This window comes from Chionomys nivalis, chromosome 8 (assembly GCF_950005125.1).
Source record: "Chionomys nivalis chromosome 8, mChiNiv1.1, whole genome shotgun sequence".
Classification (NCBI taxonomy): domain Eukaryota; kingdom Metazoa; phylum Chordata; class Mammalia; order Rodentia; family Cricetidae; genus Chionomys; species Chionomys nivalis.
The window spans coordinates 58088008-58109518 of NC_080093.1; the positions used below are offsets into that span (position 1 = coordinate 58088008).

Below are 21511 nucleotides of genomic sequence, written 5' to 3' on the forward strand. Positions count from 1 at the left end.
GCGTTACTGGGTAGGGTACAGGGACAAAGCAGAGTCTAAGCACTGTCCTTCCAATTCCATTTTCATCCAAAAATGCCCTGTTCTTCCCCAACTCGCCATTGTTGCTGCAGCAGAATGTTGGCAAATTTTGTTTTGTTTTGCTTTATTTTTTAGACAGCCCAGCCTGACCCAGAACTACAGGCATGCACAACCACTCCAGACTTTTTTTTTTTAATTCAACCAACAACCCTATCTGTAAACGGGCACAGAGACAGCGAAACCATCGCGTGCTCCCGTGGCTGGCACCCGCAGATTCTGGAGCTAGGGGCACAGAGTGGGTCAACCGCGGACAGGAGGGGCAGGATCCATAAGTCCATGCCAGCTTCTACAGAGCCTGGTAGCAGGTCCTCCATGCCACGCCTTCCTCAGGGTCCGCCCTGCCATGCTTACATTAGCCTGACTTCAGGCCCCTCCCTTAGCGCCCCTGCAATGCTTGCACCTCGGAGTCCCAACGCTCCGGCATCAGCCTCGCCCCTAGCCTCACCCAGACCGGCGCAAATCGCGGTTCCAGTTGCTCTAACCTCAGGCCCCGCCCCCAGCCCCCTCTGTCCAAATGCTTAAAGAAGGCCGCCCTTCAGCGCACTCCTACCCCAGGCCCCGCCCACGTCCCACCCAGGCTCCGCCCCGCGCACGCGCCGCACGTGCCGCACGCGCCCCGCGTTCCTCCTCCACCTGCAGGCCCCGCCCCCTAGCCAATGGGCGCCGCCGCCGCGTGCGTCGCGCCCCGCCCCGCCCCTTGTCCCTCAGCCCCCTGTCGCCTGGCCTCAGAGCTGAGCAGGCGGCGGGCGGCTCTCATATCTCTCGGTGACCACCGCTGAGGCCTGCCGCAGTTGCTCTTGGGTTCTTCTGCCGAACCACCATGTCGCAGAGCGGGGAGGAGAACCTGCAGGGTGAGGCTGTAGACCGAGGGGGGTGTCGCGGGGGTGGCCGGGTCGTGGGCCCGGGTGTCGTGCGTGGAGGCCGCGATGCATCTTACAGACAGTCCCTTTTATAGTCAGGCCGGGCTGAACCTTTCGTGGTCTGTTCACGCTGTTAGAGTTCTGTGACTTCACCGTCTCTTTAGGTCAGCCTCGAACTCCCCGCGATCCTGAATAGCTCAGTACAGGCCTTGCACTTCCCCCACGCCTGGCTCAACACTGTTGAAGTGAGCCAGAGGTTGCAGGTTGACTTTTCAGTGCTTTGATTGAACTCATTAGTATTTATGACCCTGGTGCGATGTAAGGGCTCAGCCACCGAGGAACACTACCTGCTATCATTTTATGCTTGAAGACATAGTCGCTTTGAACTTGGAATCCTTCTGCCTCAGCCTCTGGAGTAGCTGCAATTTACAGCCCCGTCTTTACCTCTGGCTTGTTATGTCAGCTCTTTCTAATGGAAGAGGAGGGAGGCTGTAAGGCTTTGGACCACTGTCATCTTTTAGAGTCAAAAGATTGTTATCTTTAAGAAATGTTGGAATAGCTGGGTGGTGGTGGCACACGCCTTTAATCCCTGCTAGGGAGGCCGAAACAGGCGGATCTCTGAGTTGAAGGCCAGTCTGGTCTACAAGAGCAGGACAGGCTCTAAAGCTACAGAGAAACCCTGTCACAAAAAAAAAAAAAACAAAAAACAAAAAAAATTGTGGCCCTTGCCTTTAACCTCAACTCAGGAGGTAGAGGCAGGAGGATCTCTGAGTTTGAGACCAGCCTGGTTTACAGAGTTCCAGGACAGCCAGGGCTACACAGAGAAACCCAGAGGGGAGAGGAGCTGTGCAGCTCAGTGTGGAAGAGAGCTATAAACAGCACAAAAGTGGGGTAAAGTGCTTATTCAGCCCAGTAGGCTCACTGTAAGCAATGAAGTGATTTGTTGGTTAAGAAGATGGACGCTAGGCTGGGTGTGGTGACACACCTAAAATCCTGTCTTGGGGAGGGAAGCTGAGCCTTGACAAGTTCAAGGTTAGCAATGCTGGGCTAAGTTAGAGGTGTGTAGCCAGACCCTGTCTCACAAACAACAAAAAGGCTTTTTTGGCATGCAGCCTTTACAGGCTGTTAGCACTGAAAAGACAGCTGCTAGTTTTGTGAGGCCACCCTGAGTGGTGTGTGCCATCATACCTTTCTGAGAGCTACCTGGTGGGGCTGAGTTAAGTGCTCATCCTTTTCTTCTAAGGATCCAAGAACTGGAGGAGGATCATGTTGACCTTTGTATTCTCTGAAGCAAGAGTTCACTGAGTAAAATGAGCTTGTAAATAAACAAAGGGCCACCTCAGCCTTTAAAGGGGGTGCTCTTTCTCACACAGGGTCTCACTAGTCGCGAACTCCCTGCCTCTGCCGCACCAGTGCTGCCGTTAAAGTGTGAAGATTTGTTTTGCTTTTGGATTTTCGAGACATATTTTCTCTGTGTAGCTCTGGCTGTCCTAGAACTTGTGTAGGCAAAGCTGCCCTTGAACTCCTAGATTTACTCACCTCTGTTTCCTAGAGTGCTGGAATCAAAATGGTACAGCATTGTGGTGGGCTATGTTAAAAATTTTTAAAAAGCTTGTATTAAGATTTAGTGAGCTGCATTTATTTATTCTGAACAAGCAGAATTTAACCAGACCAATACATTACAGGGTCTGTATTTTAAAATTACAGCCCCATTGGAAAAAACCTTGTAATTCAGGTTCTATTCCTTAACGTCAAACAGTTGCAGTTTCTCCTTTGACAGACTAAGAAGCTTTTTTGTTCTTTCTCGTAAAATGAAATCAAGGGATGTTTTATAATGTTTGCTGTAAAGTTGTTTTTATAGTTATTGAGATTTTATTTCTAACACTGTTACTTAGATTCCATCTCTGGAAGTTTCTGGGTACTCTGAGGTCTCAGTTACCACCTTGACATACACTTTATTCCGACTGCTGAGTCATTCGTTGGCAACGTGAGGTTGTCATTTGTCATTTTGAGGGTTAAGACGATTTTTGTTTTTCTGCTTTGCTTATTCTATAAAAAGATGGTTACCGTGTGGAAACTCACGCTAAGGATTTGGGCCATTGTCTGGGGTGTACGTGCAGCTCAGCACTGGCTCACCGTCTGGTTCAGGGTAGGAGGGGTCACTTGAGTCACATGGCGCATCTCAGCTGCCCTATGAAATGTGAATCCCAGCTTGGAGTCTGAGCTCCTCTGCCTGCGTGTTCTGCTCGCTTCTTGTTTACTTCTGAGGCTGAGAGCTGTGCAAGCCTTGTTGGTAGGTGGGACAGCAAATATTCCCCTTAGCAACCTCTGGGACCAGTTTTCTTGAAGGTGTTATCCACAGCCCTGATTGGTTCTGTTCCCTTTTAACCTCTGGTCAGTCTTATTGAAAGGTGTTTAGAGACTGGACTGGCTTTTTCTTTCTTTCTTTTTTTTTTTTTTTTATGACTTCTGGCCTTCAGGAGGGAAGATAAGCTTTGTGATACTTCTGTGCCGTGTTTGCTACCCTTGCCTGAAAGGCCCACTATAAAGACTCCTGTAACTCCTCACTCAGATGCCCTGTCTGCAGCTGGGTCTGATAGGTGATTCTGTGGTTGCAGGCAAACTAGGGCAGGCTTGTACAAAGAGGAAAACATGACTAGACTGAAGGGGTTTCTCCTAGCTCTATCTGAACATCTGTCACAGGGAGAGCCAGAGGTTAAGTGGGAATAAGGGTGACTACCTGAGTTAAGGACGTGCCACAGACTGCTCAGTACCTGGGGGTTACCTGGAGGCACCTGACTCAGGATGCCTCAGGCACAGCCTGGCAATAGGCAGAGAGACAAGTTCACTCACTAGTCTTAGAAGCCAGGAGTTTAACTGGACATGATGCTAGCCTGTAATCCCAGCATTTGGGAGATGGTGGCTGGAAGATCAGGAGTTTAAAGCGTGCCTGGCTACATAAGACACTGTCAATAAAGCGTGTGTGTGTGTGTGTGTGTGTGACAGAAAAGGAAGCCAGTAGCCTGGATTGTCTACTGGGCAGATTCTGTTCATAATTATTCTTTTTTTTTTTTTTTTTCTCAAGACAGGGTTTCTCTGTGGCTTTGGAGCCTGTCCTGGAACTAGCTCTGTAGACCAGGCTGGTCTCGAACTCACAGAGATCCGCCTGCCTCTGCCTCCCAAGTGCTGGGATTAAAGGCGTGCGCCACCATCGCCCGGCCATAATTATTCTTAAATCTTGACAGCAGAAGCCATGTCTGGAGAAGCCCTGTGTGATTTGGGAGCGCCGCGTCCCCCAGACTTGGTGATCCCTTGCTCGGAATGCTATATCAGTTGCATAATTCTCCTTTGGCATTATGTTCCTGTTTGGAAGCTGTGTGCCTACCTGCTCCTCTCTGAGGACTGCTAGATCTGGCTGGATGTTGTCCCTGCTCGAGCTTGTCAGCATATTTGCTTGAACCTCTAACTCTGTTTTCAAGTTGGGTTCAGCTTCTGGAAATTAATGGGAAAAAAGCACTTCCTGCCACTCCCAGGAATTAGGGTGGCCTTGAATAGGGACCTTGTATTTCCTTCACACAGGGTTCTGTTGGCTGTAGGTATCCTTAGGCACTGACAGTCTACAAGTTTGCCTTGGGATATAGTAGGGACTCCCTGGATTGTTGTTATATAAGCAGCTTGGAAGACAGGTTGGTAGAGCAACCCTCTAATCTCAGTACCCCAATGCCTGACTAATAAGGCAGAGATATCCTCTTTATTAAAAATGTTTTTGAGATGGGTATGTATCCCAGGCTGGCCTTGATTGAACATTAGCATGTAGCCAAGGATGACTTTAAACTTTATTCTTCCCTCAGCATCTAGAGCACTAGGATTGTAGGCATGTGCCTACACACCATTTGTGTGGTGCCATAAAGCACCAGGTCTAAATAAGCACTCTCAAGTATTCAGATCAGCTGGTCTACACTCAAGGAGGATCCTAACTTGGATGACTGGCCTAGTTTCACTTCTGACCAAAAACACTTTAGGAGAGGAAGGGTTAATTTGGCTTACACTCCATTATTGAGGAAGTTGAGGGACCAACTCAAGAGTGGAGAGGATTGAGTGTGCCCATGTTGCCTGCTTGCTAGTTTTCTATTTAGCCTTCTGACTTTTGAACTGTTCAGGACCCCTTGACTAGGGGCTGGATCTTCCTATATTGATTAACAATGAAGAAGGTTCTCCGTGGATAAACCCATAGGCCAACCTGATCTAATTGCTCAGTAAGGTCCACTTCCTATGGGGTTGGCAAGATAGCTCAGCAGGGAAAGGTGCTTGCTGCCAAACCTGTTGATCTGTGTGTGTGAGTTTGGTCCCTAGAAACTCACATGGTAGAAGGAAAGAACCAGTTCCTGCAAGTTCAGATAAAATACTTCAGAGAGCCCTCTTTTCTCAGTTGTTTCTAAGTTGTATTAAGTTGACAAATTAAAACCAACTAGCACAGTGGTCAGCCTAGCTTATATAGTGAGATTCTGTGCCCAGAACCAAATGAGGGATTAACAAGATGACTCAGTAGTTAAGAGCACTTACTGATTCACAGCCACCTGTAACTTCAGTTCCAAGGGATTTGATACACTCTTCAGGCTTCCCTGAGCACCAGTCACTTATATGGTACACAAACATACATGCAGGCAAAACGCTTTTTTTGTGTGTGTGTTGTTACTTGCTTTGCTGGGCAGTGGTAGCCCAAGCCTTTAATCCCTGCACTTGGGAGGCAGAGAGAGGCAAGCGGATCTCTGTGAGTTTGAGGACAGCCTGGTCTACAAGAGCAAATTACAGGACAGGCTCGATAGCTACAGTGAAACCCTGTCTCGAAAAACAAAAATAAACAAATACATAAATAAATAAAAATCTTCAAAGAGAAAGACTATTTGATCCAGAACTCATTCCCACATAAAGAAAGGGGAAATAAGCCGGGTGGTGGTGGTGGTGACGCACACCTTTAATTTCAGCATTTGTGAGGCAGAGGCAGGCAGATCTCTGTGAGTTCTAGGTTAGCCTGGTCTACAAGAGCTAGTTCCAGGACAGGCTCCAAAGCTGCAGAGAAACCCTGTCTCAAAAAAAAAAAGCACATTCTGCTTCTTAGGGCACTTGAGTTCACTTCCCAGCGGTTCTAGACACTCAGGGAGATGTAAGTTGTACTTGACCTGTGTCTTGTTGGTATAGCTCAGAAGTGGGAGAGAGGGGTGGAAAATAGAAATGAGGGTTTTGGGGCCAGCAGCGCTTCTGTTTTTCTGATGGAATAAATTGTGTGTTAACTGAGGAAATTTTTTGTTAAGAAGCAATCCTGTGCTCTTTCCCTTTACAGAACCGTTTACTTTAAATTTTATTTATTTTTCTCGCTCATGAAGTCCAGGCTGGCCTTAAACTTCCAAGTGTTCTATTAGGATTATAGGGTGCATACCACCACCTTTCTTGTTAAAATGATGGAACACCCTGATAAATAACTGCAGGATGTGTGTAAATGAATAGCGTCTTTGCTGTTTCCAGGACTTAACACTACCTATCCAGCCACAGGTTAATGATAAAACTCGCTCCTTAGTAAATCATTCCTGGAGACGGAGCTTTTGGACCCAAGGTTTTTGCAGCAGATCATTCTGAACGGAATTTTTTTTCCCCTTAAAAGTGCTGGGCCTCTTAATGATTTTTGAAAGCCCTCTATGACATGAATCTGTCTCTTCGACAATCCAGTGCTACCAGTATGAGGACAGCAGGACCAGGACCCTGCTGCACTGTGATGAGCCCAGGTGAAGGGTCTTGTGAGGGGAATTGGCTTACGGACAGCAATAGACTGGAGCTTGCTTGGGCTTGCTAGCTTTCACTCCTGTGAAAATAACTTCTTTATAAATCACCAAGCCCATGGTGTACTGTTATAGCAGTCTAGTTCAGGACAGCATTTTCAGTTGCCTCTTGTGTAGTAAATACATACACATCTGGCTGTTGGCTCAGTTCCTGACACAAGCTCCTAAACTTGGTGGGATTTCCTAAGTGTCTGGTTTTCGTTTTTATTTTATTTTATTTTATTTTTTGAACTAGGTCTTACTTTATACACCAGTTTGGCCGGAAGTCCTAGTACTTCCAAGTACTGGGACTGACAGGGACAAGAAATTAATCTTAGCTAGGAGTTTGATCCTGTTACTCAGGTCCATTTTGTAAGAAGCCCCCATAAGATTATGCTAATGAGATGACTTACTGGGGACCCAGAATAACTAGCCTTAGGCTAGAATTTGGTCACTTAGAAGTTATCAGCAGGTGAAAATTTAGGGCCACTAGGGAGGGGAAGGAGTTGGAGGTTGGGCTGTTAAAAATAAAAGAAACTGCCACTACAGCCCAACTTTGAACCAGAACAAATGGAGCTTTGGAATGGGCAGCAGGAAGGTGGTGTTCCTTGTCCTGTGTGTGAGCTTCATCTGGCTCTTTGTGAATTATATCACAAACTGAGCAACGTGTTTTCTTGAGTTGTGAGCTCTAGCAAAATATCAAATCTGAGGGGGATATGGATAACTCTGAGTTTGTTTTTTGTTTTTTGTTTTTTTTTTGTTTTGTTTTTTTGGTTTTTCGAGACAGGGTTTCTCTGTGGTTTTGGAGCCTGTCCTGGAACTAGCTCTTGTAGACCAGGCTGGTCTCGAACTCACAGAGATCCGCCTGCCTCTGCCTCCCAAGTGCTGGGATTAAAGGCGTGCACCACCACCGCCCGGCTTGTTTTTTAAATTTGTAATTGAGCAGCAGAATGGATAGCTTGTACTCTGCTTGTGGCTAGTGTCTTATATGTGTCATCCTTGTGGGTTCCCACTTTGGCTACTAATTTTAGGAGATACTGTCAGAATAGTATTGAATCCTAGCATTCCTCTGATTGATTTTGGAAAATTGGGAGTTGGTGCGGGGAAAAAAGTCTACATTTACCATTCAGAATGGTGCTGGGTAGAAGATAACGCAACCTCAAACTTCCGTTTATAGTAGATACCAGAAAAGATCTGGATAAATGTGATCAGGTGAATTGGGATAGGCTCAGATTCTGAATACTAGATTGGCCTACACTACCCATACCTGAAGCTGCTATGTCCTATAGACAGAAGTTTCTGTCCCACACAGTCCCACAACTGTTCAGTCACAAATAAACACACGGGCTTATATTAATTATAAACTGGCCAATTGCTCAGGCTTATTATTAACTAGCTTTTACAACTTAAATTAACCCATAATTCTTATCTAGGTTTAGCCATGTGGCTTGGTACCTTTTCTCAGAATTCTTGTAGTCTGTTTGCCCTGCCTATACTTCCTGTCTGGCTACTGGCCAATCAGTGTTTTATTAAACCAATACGAGTGACAAATTTTTACAGTGTATAAGCATTATACCACAGCAATGTACACAGTAGATATGTTTAGGAGCTTACCCTGTAGCCCAGGCTGGCTTTGAACTCAGACCAACATTCGTGCCTTAGTGACTCATAACTGCAGGGATTCTAGGTATGTATGAGCCACCATCCCTGGCTTCTGAGTGTCATTAGCCAGTGAAGGGAGGAAGGCCAACAGAAGACTTTAGAGTTGCCGGGCAGTGGTGGCGCACGCCTTTAATCCCAGCACTTGGGAGGCAGAGGCAGGCGGATCTCTGTAAGTTCAAGACCAGCCTGGTCTACAAGAGCTAGTTCCAGGACAGGCTCCAAAACCACAGAGAAACCGTGTCTCGAAAAACAAAACAAAACAAAAAAAAGAAGACCTTAGAGTATCTGGAGCTGGAGTGTGGGGACTTGCCTGTGTACAGCTGCAGAGGGGCTCTGGACACTTCCCTTCTGAGCTGGCATTGTGCTGGGATAGGCCTGCTTCTCCACGAGGCAACCTGAGAGGCTAATGAGGAAAGTTGTGTTTATTCTCCAGTTTCTGCTATATGATCACTTGTTAACTTACTGAGAGGCTGTTGATGGTATAAACTGTAAACCACAGTTTATTTCAGTTTTTTTTTTCTTCCCTGATTAGGGTGGCACATTCTGCAACAAGTACACAGGCCAGACTTCTGAGTGTTAAGAAGCTGTATAGCTGTTCTTGCTTCCAAGAACATGTGTGTTTTGCTTTTGAGACTTGCTATCTACCTTTAGCTGGCTTGGAACTGGCTCTATGTAACAGGTCGTCCTCAAACTTGCAACAGTTCTGTTTCTTTCTCCTGAATTCTGGGATTGCAGGTATACCCCATCATGCCTAGCTTTTTAAGGGGGATTTTGTTGGTTTTAGAGAGGTCAAAAGTAGCACAGGGCAAAGAAAGACTTCCTTAAACTGGGAGCTGAAGGTGGCCCTGAACTCTGAAGTCCTATCTATACTGGGTGTGCCACCATGCATAGTTCCTTTTTCTTTTTGGAGATATGTGTGTGGTGTGGTTTAGAAACAAAGTCTCTGTAGCCAAAGCTGGCCTTGAACTTAAAAGTGATACTCTTGCCTTTTCCCCTCTCCTCCCTTCGGTACCAGAGATGGAAAGTAGGGCCTCTTATAAGCTCTACTTCTGAACTATATCCCCAACTCTGAGTTGATTTTAAGTGGTTCCATTTCTTTCCCTCCCTCCTGCCTTCTTTCCATGTGTGTGTGTGTGTGTCTGTCTGTGTCTGTGTGCCCACGTGTGTGTTTTTTGAGATAAGATTTCTCAGTCCAGGCTGGCCTTAAACTCACAGAGATCCTCTTACCTCTACCTTCCTGAATGGTAGGATTAAGGTCATGCACCACTATGCCCACCATACCTCTTATCTATTAAAGGATTTTCTTTTTGTTATTGCCTTTGAGTGTGTACATGCATGTGTTCATGCAGTAGGCACCTTTACCCACTGAGACATTCTAATGGCTCAACAAAGGATTTTCTATAAACAAATGGACCTATGAATGAAAATATAGAAATCTTCCCAGGCCCAGAATGAGGCATATAATTAAACATACAGTCAGTTTCTACCACAGAAAGCACCAGGGGCCAATGAGATGGAAGGGTACTTGCTCTCAGGCCCGACAACCTGAAGTTCACAGAGCCTCGGGGCCATATGATTCTGGAATGTGGAAATAGTCTTTTGTATAGACCGAAACTGTACTTTGGTTTCTCGGGGGCCCAGACCTGAATAATCACATAAAAACTATATTTAATATAACACTGTCCAATGGCTCAGGAGTATTCTTAGCTAGCTCTTTCTTATATCTTAAATTAACCCATTAATATTCATTTATGTATCACTATGAGGCCGTAGCTTACTGGTAATGTTCTGGTATCTTTCTCCTTTGGCAGCTACATGGTGTCTCTTTGACTCTGCCTACTCTTTCTATACATCTGTTTGGATTTTATGCCTGGCTTTACTCTGCTAAGCCATTGGCCAAAATAGCTTTATTCATCAACCAATAAAGGTAGCACATACAGGACATCCCACAACAAATCTTTAGTAAGACATGCTGACTCATGACTGTAAGCCTAGTTTGCTTTATCAACCTAAACAAGACTTCCATCTTGGCCTCTGGTAAAGAAAGCAACAGGTTTGTAGAACACCTGCACGGAATAAAGGAAGGGCAAAAGATACAGTGCAGTGTCTCAGCCTCAGGAACTTTCCCCACTGTCCTAAAGAGAGGCCAGCAGACCAGAAATGCAAATGTCTAATGTGGCATCAAAGTAGGACTAGAGTGATTTCTAATCATGTGCTGCCCTTGGTATTTCCTGGGAACGTGAGTGGGCAAGTCTTTCTGTCATCCATCTATCTGTCTGTCTGTCTATCTATCTTTATAGTTTTGGAAATTAGGTCTTTGTAAATCTATCTATCTATCTATCTATCTATCTATCTATCTATCTATCTATCTATCTATCTATCTATCTATCTTTATAGTTTTGGAAATTAGGTCTTTGTAAACCTGGTTGGCCTTGAACTCACAGTACTGGGCCTAAAGGCATACATCAAGCCCTTTGAATGGGAAGTTTTCTAACTGCCCCCTTTTTTTGTGTCTCAGGCTCCTGGGTAGAACTGCACTTCAGCAATGGGAATGGGAGCAGTGTTCCAGCCTCTGTCTCTATGTATAATGGGGACATGGAAAAAATACTGCTGGATGCTCAGCATGAATCTGGACGAAGTAGCTCCAAGAGTTCTCACTGTGACAGGTAGGTTTGCAGGATGTCTCTTGCAGTGTTGATGTTCTTAGTGGATGGATAATCACAGTTGTGCATGCTTTTATGGGTGGGGCTCTAGGTCTAAGGCCACGTTTGGGAGTAACTCGGAAGCAGTCCTGAAAGAAGGAACCCTGGAATCTGCTGGGAGGGAGTGATCTGGGGCTCAGTCTGGCGGGACCAGATTAAACTTAGGCACAAAAAAACAAAGTTCCTTAATATATGCCCCCCTTTTTGAAACTGTTCACTTTGAATGTCAAGTCTGAATCTGAATCAAGTTCATGTCTCCCAGCTGACTTATGTTCCTAGGTAGCACTACTAGGGAACGAATCCAAGGTGCGTGGTTGAGAGTCAGTGATCGAAGGTCAGATGCTTCTGAGGGCTATGCAACAGATTATGTGGGAGGGTAGAGCTTCCCTCAGAACTGTCTAGCTGATTCCTGAATACTCACTCACTTGAAAAGACTGAGGAGTAGTTTGGCCCTGGTCTGGTATTAGACTGAAGAGGCATGCGGAGAGCCCTCCCCCTTACTGAGGCAGTAGTCTTGCTTGGGATTTATGCTTCTTATGTCAGAATTAACATGCTGCTCTGTTTTGTCCATTTCCTAATCAAGCCCACCTCGCTCCCAGACACCACAAGATACCAACAGATCTGAAATAGACACTCACAGCTTTGGAGAGAAAAACAGCACTCTGGTAAGCCATAGGCAGTAGGGGCATGCTATATGATACAGTACATCATCAGCCTGGTGACTTTTTCATATCACTCACACACACACACACACACCTCCCGCACACATGCATGCACACGCGCACCTACCTTTGTTCCCCCTTAGTTTTTGAGGAAGGGTCTCATTGAACATGGAGCTCACCGATTTAACTAGACTAGCTGGCAAGTGAGCCCTAGTGATCCTCCTACCTCTGCCTACCAGGGCTGAGATCACAGAAGTGTTCCAGCATGCCTCTTGTTTTTACATTAGTGCTGGGGATCTGTGTTTTTTTAAAGTTTTTATTTATGCATATATGTGTGTCTATGAGAATGCCACATATCTGGAGGAGTTCAAAAGAGGACATTAGATCCTCTTGAGCTGAAGTTACTGGCAGTTATAAGCTGCCTGGTGTGGGTGGTGGGAACCAGACTCAGGACCTCTGCATGAACAGCATTTTTAACCCCATTTTTTGGGTTATTTAAAATAGAGACTCCCTATTCATCCTGGCTATCCTGGAACTTGCTATATAGATCAGGCTGATCTTAAACTCACAAATCCACCCGCCTCTGCCTTTTGAGTGCTGTGATTAAATAAAGGTGTGTACCACGGGTGTTGGCGATCTGAACTGAGGGCCTGATGCATGTGCTGTAAGCATTTTATTCCCCCACCCCCGCCCTTAAATGGAGTTATTTTGTTTGTCTCTAGGCAGGGTTTCTCTGTGTAGCCCTGACTGTCCTGGAACTCACTGTATATCAGGTTGGCCTTAAACTAAGAGATTCCCCCTGCCACAGCCTCCTGAGTGCTGGGAGTGTGTGCCACCACTATCCAGCTTTAATATATTTTTTTAATTATTTAAAATTATGTGTATCTGTGTCTATATGGTATGTGCATATGACTGCAGGTGTCCAGAAGCCAGGGGTATTGGATCCCCTGGAACTAGAATTATGGGCAGCAGTCAGTCACCTGGTCTGAGTACTGGAACTGAATTTGGGTCCTTTGGAAGATCAGATTAACCATTCTTGAGAGCTTGTTTGGAGGTTTAGGCAGGGGAGTGCAGCTACTCATACCTTACCTGTAGACTGGTTCTCCTGTATTTGGGGAAGGTTGTTCTCTTCAACCAAGCACACAGCTTCAGGAGGGACATACATACAGTGGGACACCTGCCTAGCCAGCCAGATCAGCCAAATCAAAGCTGGTGATCCATGGGGTGACAGATGTCACAGCCAGATCGCCCTCACATCCTGGGGGCCATTTTTAATCAAACTACCACAGAACTGTGGTGAGACATGTAGATGGATTATTGCTGAAGTTGAGTGTTCTTATCCATACCATTTCTGTATAGTAGTTTGAGGCAGTAGAATCTTGTGCAATTTTATCTAGTAGTGCTAGTCCTTGTGCATGGTATTTAATATGGTAAAGATAAATAATTTCTTCTGTAATAGTTTAGCAGCTGTCTTAGGAAGCAGGGTCTCTACTAAAAAGCGTTTCCACATGTGCCAGGTTTTTTTTTTTTGTTTTGTTTTTTTGTTTTGTTTTTCGAGACAGGGTTTCTCTGTGGTTTTGGAGCCTGTCCTGGAACTAGCTCTTGTAGACCAGGCTGGTCTCGAACTCACAGAGATCCGCCTGCCTCTGCCTCCCGAGTGCTGGGATTAAAGGCGTGCGCCACCACCGTCCGGCCTATGTGCCAGTTTTTATCAGTGTCCCATTCCCAGAAACTGGCTTTACCTCTAGCCTTGGCTTTCTCCAGAGAACTCTGTCTGGCCCCTTTTTGGGCATCAAAGACTTTGGGAATTTATCCAGCTTTCTATACACTTGAGTGCATGTCCACTTTTGGATCAGTCATATTTTTTTAATTTTTTTTTATTTGAAATATCTCCCCATCCCCTCTTAAGTATGCAGTTCTAGAATTTTAAGAATGCAAGAGAAAATTTCCTATCTCCTATTTTGGAGACCATCTTAATTAGCATTTTGTGCTGTTAATTTTAAAAGTAGCTGAAATTGTTTGTGGTCTGCTTTTTCTCAAAAGCACCTTTAAACTAGCTTCTTATATACAATATTCCCCTTACTTAGCCACACCTGTTCTCATTTTCTTCCGTTAGGATAGGTTCTGCTACTGTTATCTAGGTCCTCATGGCATCAGAACAGTGTTTTGTTTTTTTTGAAATAAGGTTTCTCTGTAAAACAGTCCTGGCTATCCTGGAACTCATTCTGTACACGAGGCCACTGAACCATGCTGTTGGGAATGGAACACCCAGGATTCTTTGTGCTATGCTAGGGAGGTGCTTTGCTAACTCAGCTATGTCTCCAGTCTCTAAACCTGCTACATTGACAGAGTTGAGTGGGACTTGGACAAAATGGATGTATCTGTAAAGGAGGAACACATGCCTTGGCTTGAGTGAAACAAGAGTAGGAAACTGTACACTGGGGTAAGGAAACAATCAGACATTCTAGGGTCTGTTGGATGCAGGATCAAATTGATGTTGATTCCAGGAGACCTAAAAAAAAACAAAACAAAAAAACAAACATGCCAGTTAAAGTAGGGGATTATGGAGGCAATTAATTTTTGGCTGAAGTCTGACTCAGGGTAGGTTCTCTGATCCCTGAACTCATCCTGTGGTTATTTACCTAGTCCAAGAATGTTTAACTGAGATGGAAATACTTAGAAATTGTTAGATTTTTTTTTTTAAGTTTTATTTATTTAGTGCACATTGGAGTTTTGCGTGCATGTATGCTTTTTTTTTTTTATTTATTTAATGTATGTCTTGATGTGGATGTCAAATCCCCTGGAACTGGAGTTACAGTTGTAAACTGTTGGCAGAATTCTTACACTGGTTTCTTGACTTGTGATATGAGGGCTATTATGATTGGAAAGCTAAATGAAAGCCTTTCGCCTTACCTCTGTCAGGGAAAATAGTGACTCAGTAGACAACTGCAACATTACAACCACTTTCTGAGACAGCCCTGAAAGACACACCTGAGAAGGGCAGTCTTCATAGTGGGCAGAACTTTGGGGAGCATACATGGTCACACATTTTGTTTTGAAAGAGAAATGGCCAGATGTGCTATTGTTCACTGAATTCATAGACTATGGCCATTGGATTGGCTGGATCAAAAGCATTACTTGAAAATTGGTGAAAAGGATATCTCAGGAAGGAGTATGCAATGTATGATCTCTGTATGTGTGGAGTATGATCTCTCCAAATGGGAAAACGAGGTGAAAATACAAGTAAATGCTTATTGAAAAGGGACTTCAACTGAGAAAGAGTTCAGTAATGAAGTAGATAGGATAACCCATTCGATGGAGAGTTAGCCTACCAATGTCTCATTACCCAGTGGACCTATGAACAGAAAGGCCAAGGTGGCAGAGATGAGGGTTATGTGTGGACTTGACAACATGGACTGCCACTTTCCAAGGATGATCCGGTTACAGCTTCTGCTGAGCGCCAGTTCTGCCAACAGCAGACACTAACACTGAGCCCCAGATATGGATGGCACTGTGACCCAGGGGGGCGAGTCAGAGATCTAGTGGCACGTTGACTATATAGAACCACTTTTGGAAAGATCAGTGCTTTGTCCTTACTGGAGTAGGTATTTATTCTGGTTGTGGCTTTGCCTTTCTTGTATGTAATGCTTCTGCAAAACCACCACCAGTGGATTTACAGAATGCCTTATCCACTGTATTCCACACAGCATTGCTTCTGACCAAAAAACTATATCACCAGAGAGTCAGCCCATGATCATGGAATCACGGGTATTACCATGTTCCCCACCATCTGAAGCAGCTGGCCTGATAGAAAGATGGACTAAGCTGTTGTCGACACAAGGCCAGTTAGGTGGCAGCAGCCTCTCTAGAAGGTGGTATACACCTCAAATCAGTGCCCAATTTAATATGGTACATTTTCTTCCATAACCAGGATCCATGAATCAAGATGTGGAAAAGGGAATAGTTCCACTCATGATTACTGCTAGTGAATTTTTTGTTTTCTTGTTCCTGTCCCGTGACTTTTTTTTTTTTTTTTTTTTTTTTTGTGGTTGTTGGTGATGGGCTGTTCTGCCAGGAGACACAGCAAACATTCCAAGGAAGCTAATTTTGTGATCCCATTAAGCCAAGGAAGGCAAAATTCCAAGGCTAAGAAAGTGTTGGGAGGGGTGACTAATCCAGATTACCAGGGGAATATTGAATTGCTTCTCCACGATAGTGGTAAGAAACATGTATGGAGTGCAAGACATCTCTTGATGCTTCCATGTCTTGTGATTAAAGTTGGTGGGAAACAACAATCTAATCCACGCAGGATGACAGAGGGCACAAACTCTTCAGGAATGAAGTTATGGGTCACTTCCTCAAGAAGAGTCAAGACTCACTGAAGTGCTTGCTGAGAGGTGTAAATGGAGGTTCCTCTCCTGCCCGCCATTCCCAAATAACCACTCAGAAGCTTAAGTTAATTACAAATTGCTTGGCTGATGGCTCAGGTTTATTACTAACCAGTCTTTACATTTTGCTCTGTTTTTTTTTTTAAATTTATTTATTATGTATACAATGTTCTGTCTGTGTGTATGCCTGCAGGCCAGAAGAGGGCAGAAGACCCCATTACAGATGGTTGTGAGCCACCATATGGTTGCTGGGAATTGAACTCAGGACCTTTGGAAGAGCAGGCAATGCTCTTAACCTCTGAGCCATCTCTCCAGCCCCAGTCTTTACATTTTATTTATTTATTTACTTATTTGGTTTTTCTTTTTTTTTTTTTTTACTTTATTAAAATACTGAGTTTATTTCACATGTATATTTGTCTCCCTACCATTTCCACATCTGACCACCACTATTACTATGTCCTATCATAACATTCCATACATACTTAAAACCAAGTAAAGGGTGGAGCTCCATCCTTGAAAACTAAACAGGCATTTTAGACAACACATTCTTGGCAATGGAACCTGGACTACATTTATCAAACACAGTAGGGAAAGTTCTCACTTTGTATTATAAAAAGGACAGCCAGATATATCAACTGTTCGAGACAGAGTTTCTCTGTGACTTTGGAGCCTGTCCTGGAACTAGCTCTGTAGACCAGGCTGGTCTCAAACTCACAGAGATCGCCTGCCTCTGCCTCCCGAGTGCTGGGATTAAAGGCATGCGCCACCATCGCCCGGCCCAGTCTTTACATTTTAAATTAATACATTTTCATTCTGTATTTTACCACGAGGCTTGTGGCTTATTAACTCATATCTTGCTTCTCTGACATCTCTCTGACTCTGCCCCTTTTCTTCCTGTATCTCTATTGGATTTCCCTCCTGGCTCTAGTCTGCCTGGCTATTGGCCAATTCAGCTTCTTTATTAACCACCGATACTAAAACATTCACAGCATACAGAGAGACATCCCACATCAATGAAGATGGAGGAAATACAGAATGGGTAGTAGAGGAAGGTAGTTCTTAAATATCAGCTACTAAGGCCATGTGACCAGTTCTAGAAATGAAGATTATAATTGATGAGTGTTTCTGTCATATTTTGTTAAAAATGTGTTTACAGGTATTTGCTTCCATTACTTGATTTATTTATCATGTAATGTAATGGTTAAGAGAATGTCAATGATTATTGTTTTAGTTTGAGATACTAAGAATGTCCCTCAAGGGACATTACTACTTAAATATTTAAATTTGCAATGTATTTGCAGTTAATACCATGTTGGGTATAATTATGGTCTAGTTACTGTTCATTTGGAAGTTAAATATGACATAAGGAGATATGATTGTGTGTTCAGCAAAAGGAATGGGCTTGTGATAGCTATTCTTGGTTGTCAGCTTAACAAATCTGCAATTAACCAAAACCCAAATGAGTAGGCATAGCTTGGAGGGATTTTTTTCTTAATAAAACACTTGAGGTTATAAAACCCACTTTGAGGTTGGAAGATAATAAGCTTTTAATCTAGATCTTTGGAGGTGGGAAGATCCACCTTTAATCTGGGCCATACCTTCTACTGACAAAAGGCCTCAACAAGGTCAAAGTCTGTGGGGAACTGTGTTGATCTTACTTTATTTCTGGTGTGGATGTAGGACACTCACTTGCTTTATAATTTACTTTTTCTTAGTCTGAGGAAGACTATATTGAGAGAAGAAGAGAGGTTGAAAGCATCTTGAAGAAAAACTCGGATTGGATATGGGATTGGTCAAGTCGGCCAGAAAATATCCCCCCCAAGTAAGTGTTTTCAGTATCATAAGCTCTTCCTTTGACAAGAGGACACACTGATTGGTAGTTTCTTTCCACCCCAGGGAGTTCCTTTTTAAACACCCGAAGCGAACAACTACTCTCAGCATGAGAAATACAAGTGTTATGAAGAAAGGGGGCATTTTCTCAGCAGACTTTCTTAAGGTTTTTCTTCCATCTCTGTTGCTGTCTCATCTGCTGGCCATTGGATTGGGGTAAGTGATTTTTTTTTGTGAGTACTAGCAGGGTGGGCCTTGGTGATTCTAGGTCCCAGCAATATATGAAGGGGACACTAGGAACTGGGACTCATGTATTTTCAGCTGGCCTCACAAGGATGAATCTGGGCTTTGCTCTTCCTGTGTCTGCCTCCTGAGTGCTGGGATAATGGTGTGTGCCACTACACCCAGTTTATATGGCCCTGGAGTTGAACCTAGGGTTTCATACATGGAGGTCAAGCACTCTACCAAATGAGTTACATCACTAGCCCTTAGTCTTTAGGCCTACCCCTACCCTCTCCTGCCCACATGGGGGTGATCTCACAAGAAGTTATAGTGTGTGTTTTATGGCTTCAGTTTGTTGGAATGGCCTGGCTGCTACTGTGGGCTTCTAGGCTTTGTTGTCTGCTTATCCCACCCTACCTCCCCGCCACCCAAAAAAGGTGTTCATGTGTTTCAATGCACCTGGTCTGTTTCATGTTTGAGACCTTGGGAGTTTGTGGGTCTCATAGGTACATCAATCCCAGTTTTCACTACCCTTAACTACTACACTACAGACCTGTTTCTCTTGAGTTTGCTGAGGTGAACCCTACCTGTCTTCATCCCTTCCTTCTCCATGTGTGGTTCTGTCCTAGCGCCTGGTCTCATGGTCAGGTGCATCCCATCACCTGGGACTTTCTTCTCAGAACTAGCAAGTAGTACTTAAGGCAGAGGCAGGATATTTCTAAATTCCAGGTCAGCTAGGGTTACTTACTGAGGCCTGATCTCAAAAAAACAGAACAGAAACACCAAGGGGAGGATCTGTGGATAGGGCCTTGTAATCTGCAAATTCAGAACCTAAGCTGAGTTTCTCTTCAGGAAATTATTTCTGCATTCAGCTCCTACCTACTGTTTGTCCTTTCATCCTTCCCAGTTTCAGAGCTTGATGGTTCCATGCTACCCACTCCTGGCAATTGTCCACTATTGGTACCACCACTCTTGGCAACTGTCAGTCTTCTGAGATGAACCCTCCTTAGTTCCAGATAGCTCACTGCCCACAGTCTTTTTTTCTCACTACTCCATAGACCTGGCCAGCTGGAATTCTTTCCTGTCTCTTTTCTTAGAGACTTTCAGTCCCCCTCTACTTGACTAGGGAGAAGGGAGGCTTCATTACTTATTCCTTGGTTGGGCTTTGATGTTAGTGGTAATGAACTAACTGGAGGTGAAGAAGCCACCTGTCCTGGAGTGCAGGTGTGTAGCTCATTTTGCACACTGAAGGGAATACGAAGCTTTATAGTGATAGCATTTGGGGTTGTTTTGTACTTTTGGGGGGTGGTTATGGGGTTTAAACCTGGGAACTTGTGTATGGTAGATTGATGCTCTGTTACTGAGTTTCAATTACTGCTATTAGTTTCTTCTTTTTTTGTACTATTCAGTCTTTTGTGCCGTTAGAATATAATTGAAAAAACAGAAATATAATTTTAATGGCAATTAAGAAAAATTAGACCAATTTGAAATACATATCTGATGACTAAAATACTTGATAAAGATTACAGACAATCATACTTTATTAAGTTTAAGGTGGCTAGTTCCCTTCCACAGGCTGTAACCATAGTGGTCTGCTCTGTTTGAACTGTGCAGAGTCACCTGAGAATTGTGTGAGACCTGATGGCTGTTGTTTTTTTTTTTCTGTCTAGGATCTACATTGGAAGGCGTCTGACAACTTCCACTAGCACCTTTTGATGGAAGAATTGGATCTGACTTTCGTTCACACAGTGAGGATTCATGTCAGAGCTGTGACAGATAACTGAAGAGCTAGCATGATCCTTGGGTGTCTGCACTACGTGTGTTTATTTGTTCTGTAAATGCAGTGTTCCTGATTTAGTGAGACAGAATAGACTCTAATATCATGACCTATAATTAAACCTACGGGATCAATTAATAAGCATGTAAGACTGATGCCTATTGTAGCATTTATTAGTAAATTTTTTTGAATATTAGATATAAATAGTATGAATAATTTTAATATAGTAGCAATGGTGTATTTAAAAATGATCTGAAAATGTAATCCAGTTAAGACACTTTACACTTCAAAAGAATGAGTAAGTGAAATTAAAATCATTAAAGGGTTTGTCCCAAAGGAATATTGTGGCCTTATAATCCTATTATGTAGTAGAAAATGCTACATGGTTAATTAAACGGGGGTGGGTTATCTGTAAAGACCTCTTCCTATGTGAATTAAGTAGCAAGTAGAAGCTAAGGTTACCCAACAAACCCCACTGGGTAGTTGTTCTCTCCTCGCTTTCTTGCTTTGTAGGATGATTCCAGCCTCCTTGTCAGCCATCACTGCCTTGGGTGGTCAGTTTTGTTGCAGGCACCTTCATCATTCTGTTGATTTTAAATCCCATTGTTCTTACTAAAATTTTGTGTGCTTTTAAAATCAGCTGTATTGTAAGCAAATCTGTCTACTTTAAAAGACTGGAAATGAAAATAAATCTTTGCCAAATCCTTTGGAGATTACTGGATTTGCATATGGGTTAATCAGTGGCCAGTGCTTCTGTTAATCCAGATATATTCCCAGTCTTCCTCTTTTCTATAGCATGTTTTTAAAGGCTGCCTCCTTGACATGCTGTATATATCCTGTTGTGTTTGTTTCATTGTTCCACACTTGACTCAGGTGAGTTAAAATAAAAGAAACATTTTAACGGTCTTTTGTTTATATTTAAATGATTATTCAAAATAGTTCATATCCCTGTCATCTGGAGAAACATGGTGGGATGGCATCCTGTTTTCTTTTGTTTTAGAAACAGTCTTACTGTGTATCTCTGGCTGACCTGCAACTCAGAGATCTGCCTGCCTCTGCCTCCTAAATGCTGGGATTGAAGGCATACAGCATCATACCTGGCTCTGGAATATTTTATTTTTATTTTAAATAGTATACTAGCATATGAGTGCAGTGTCCTTTGAGGCCAGAAGAGGGCATTGAATTTCCCTGGAGCTGGCGTTAATCAGTTGTGAGTCACCCTACAGGGATTCTGGAAACTGAACCATCTCTCCTGCAGCATCTTCCCACTGTTCTTTTTTTTTTTTTTCAAAACCCATAGTTGTAAAAGGCCAGCTTTCCCATGCTTCAGCCTTCAGATAGAATGACAAAATACATTTCCAAATGGCTGTAGTGAAAACTTTATTTCTTTTAGATAGGGTTTCTCTGTGTATTCTAGAACTCTTTATGTGGACCAACCTGGCCTTGAATTCGAGATCTGCCTCCTGAGTGCTGTGATTAAAGGTGTGAGATTCCTTGCTGCACAAGCCCTTATGCTT

General features: G+C 43.8%; 1 protein-coding gene across 1 annotated transcript; it reads left to right on the forward strand.

Annotated features, from left to right (window-relative positions):
• The first annotated feature begins 789 nt into the window (after window positions 1–789).
• Window positions 790–20899, forward strand: Bnip3 (BCL2 interacting protein 3). The gene is made up of 6 exons (XM_057778485.1): window positions 790–929; window positions 10932–11079; window positions 11699–11780; window positions 17881–17987; window positions 18062–18211; window positions 19888–20899. The coding sequence occupies exons 1-6, from the start codon at window positions 899–901 to the stop codon at window positions 19931–19933; spliced, it is 564 nt and encodes a 187-aa protein (XP_057634468.1). The 5' UTR covers window positions 790–898; the 3' UTR covers window positions 19934–20899.
• Window positions 20900–21511: the final 612 nt, after the last annotated feature.

Excerpts from the sequence above, each read along its gene's own strand:
- Bnip3 (XM_057778485.1), top strand. The coding sequence starts at position 899 with ATGTCGCAGAGCGGGGAGGAGAACCTGCAGG. Across the intron at positions 11,080-11,698 it reads AAGAGTTCTCACTGTGACAG|CCCACCTCGCTCCCAGACAC; the intron begins GTAGGTTTGCAG and ends TTCCTAATCAAG. Across the intron at positions 18,212-19,887 it reads CTGCTGGCCATTGGATTGGG|GATCTACATTGGAAGGCGTC; the intron begins GTAAGTGATTTT and ends TTTTCTGTCTAG.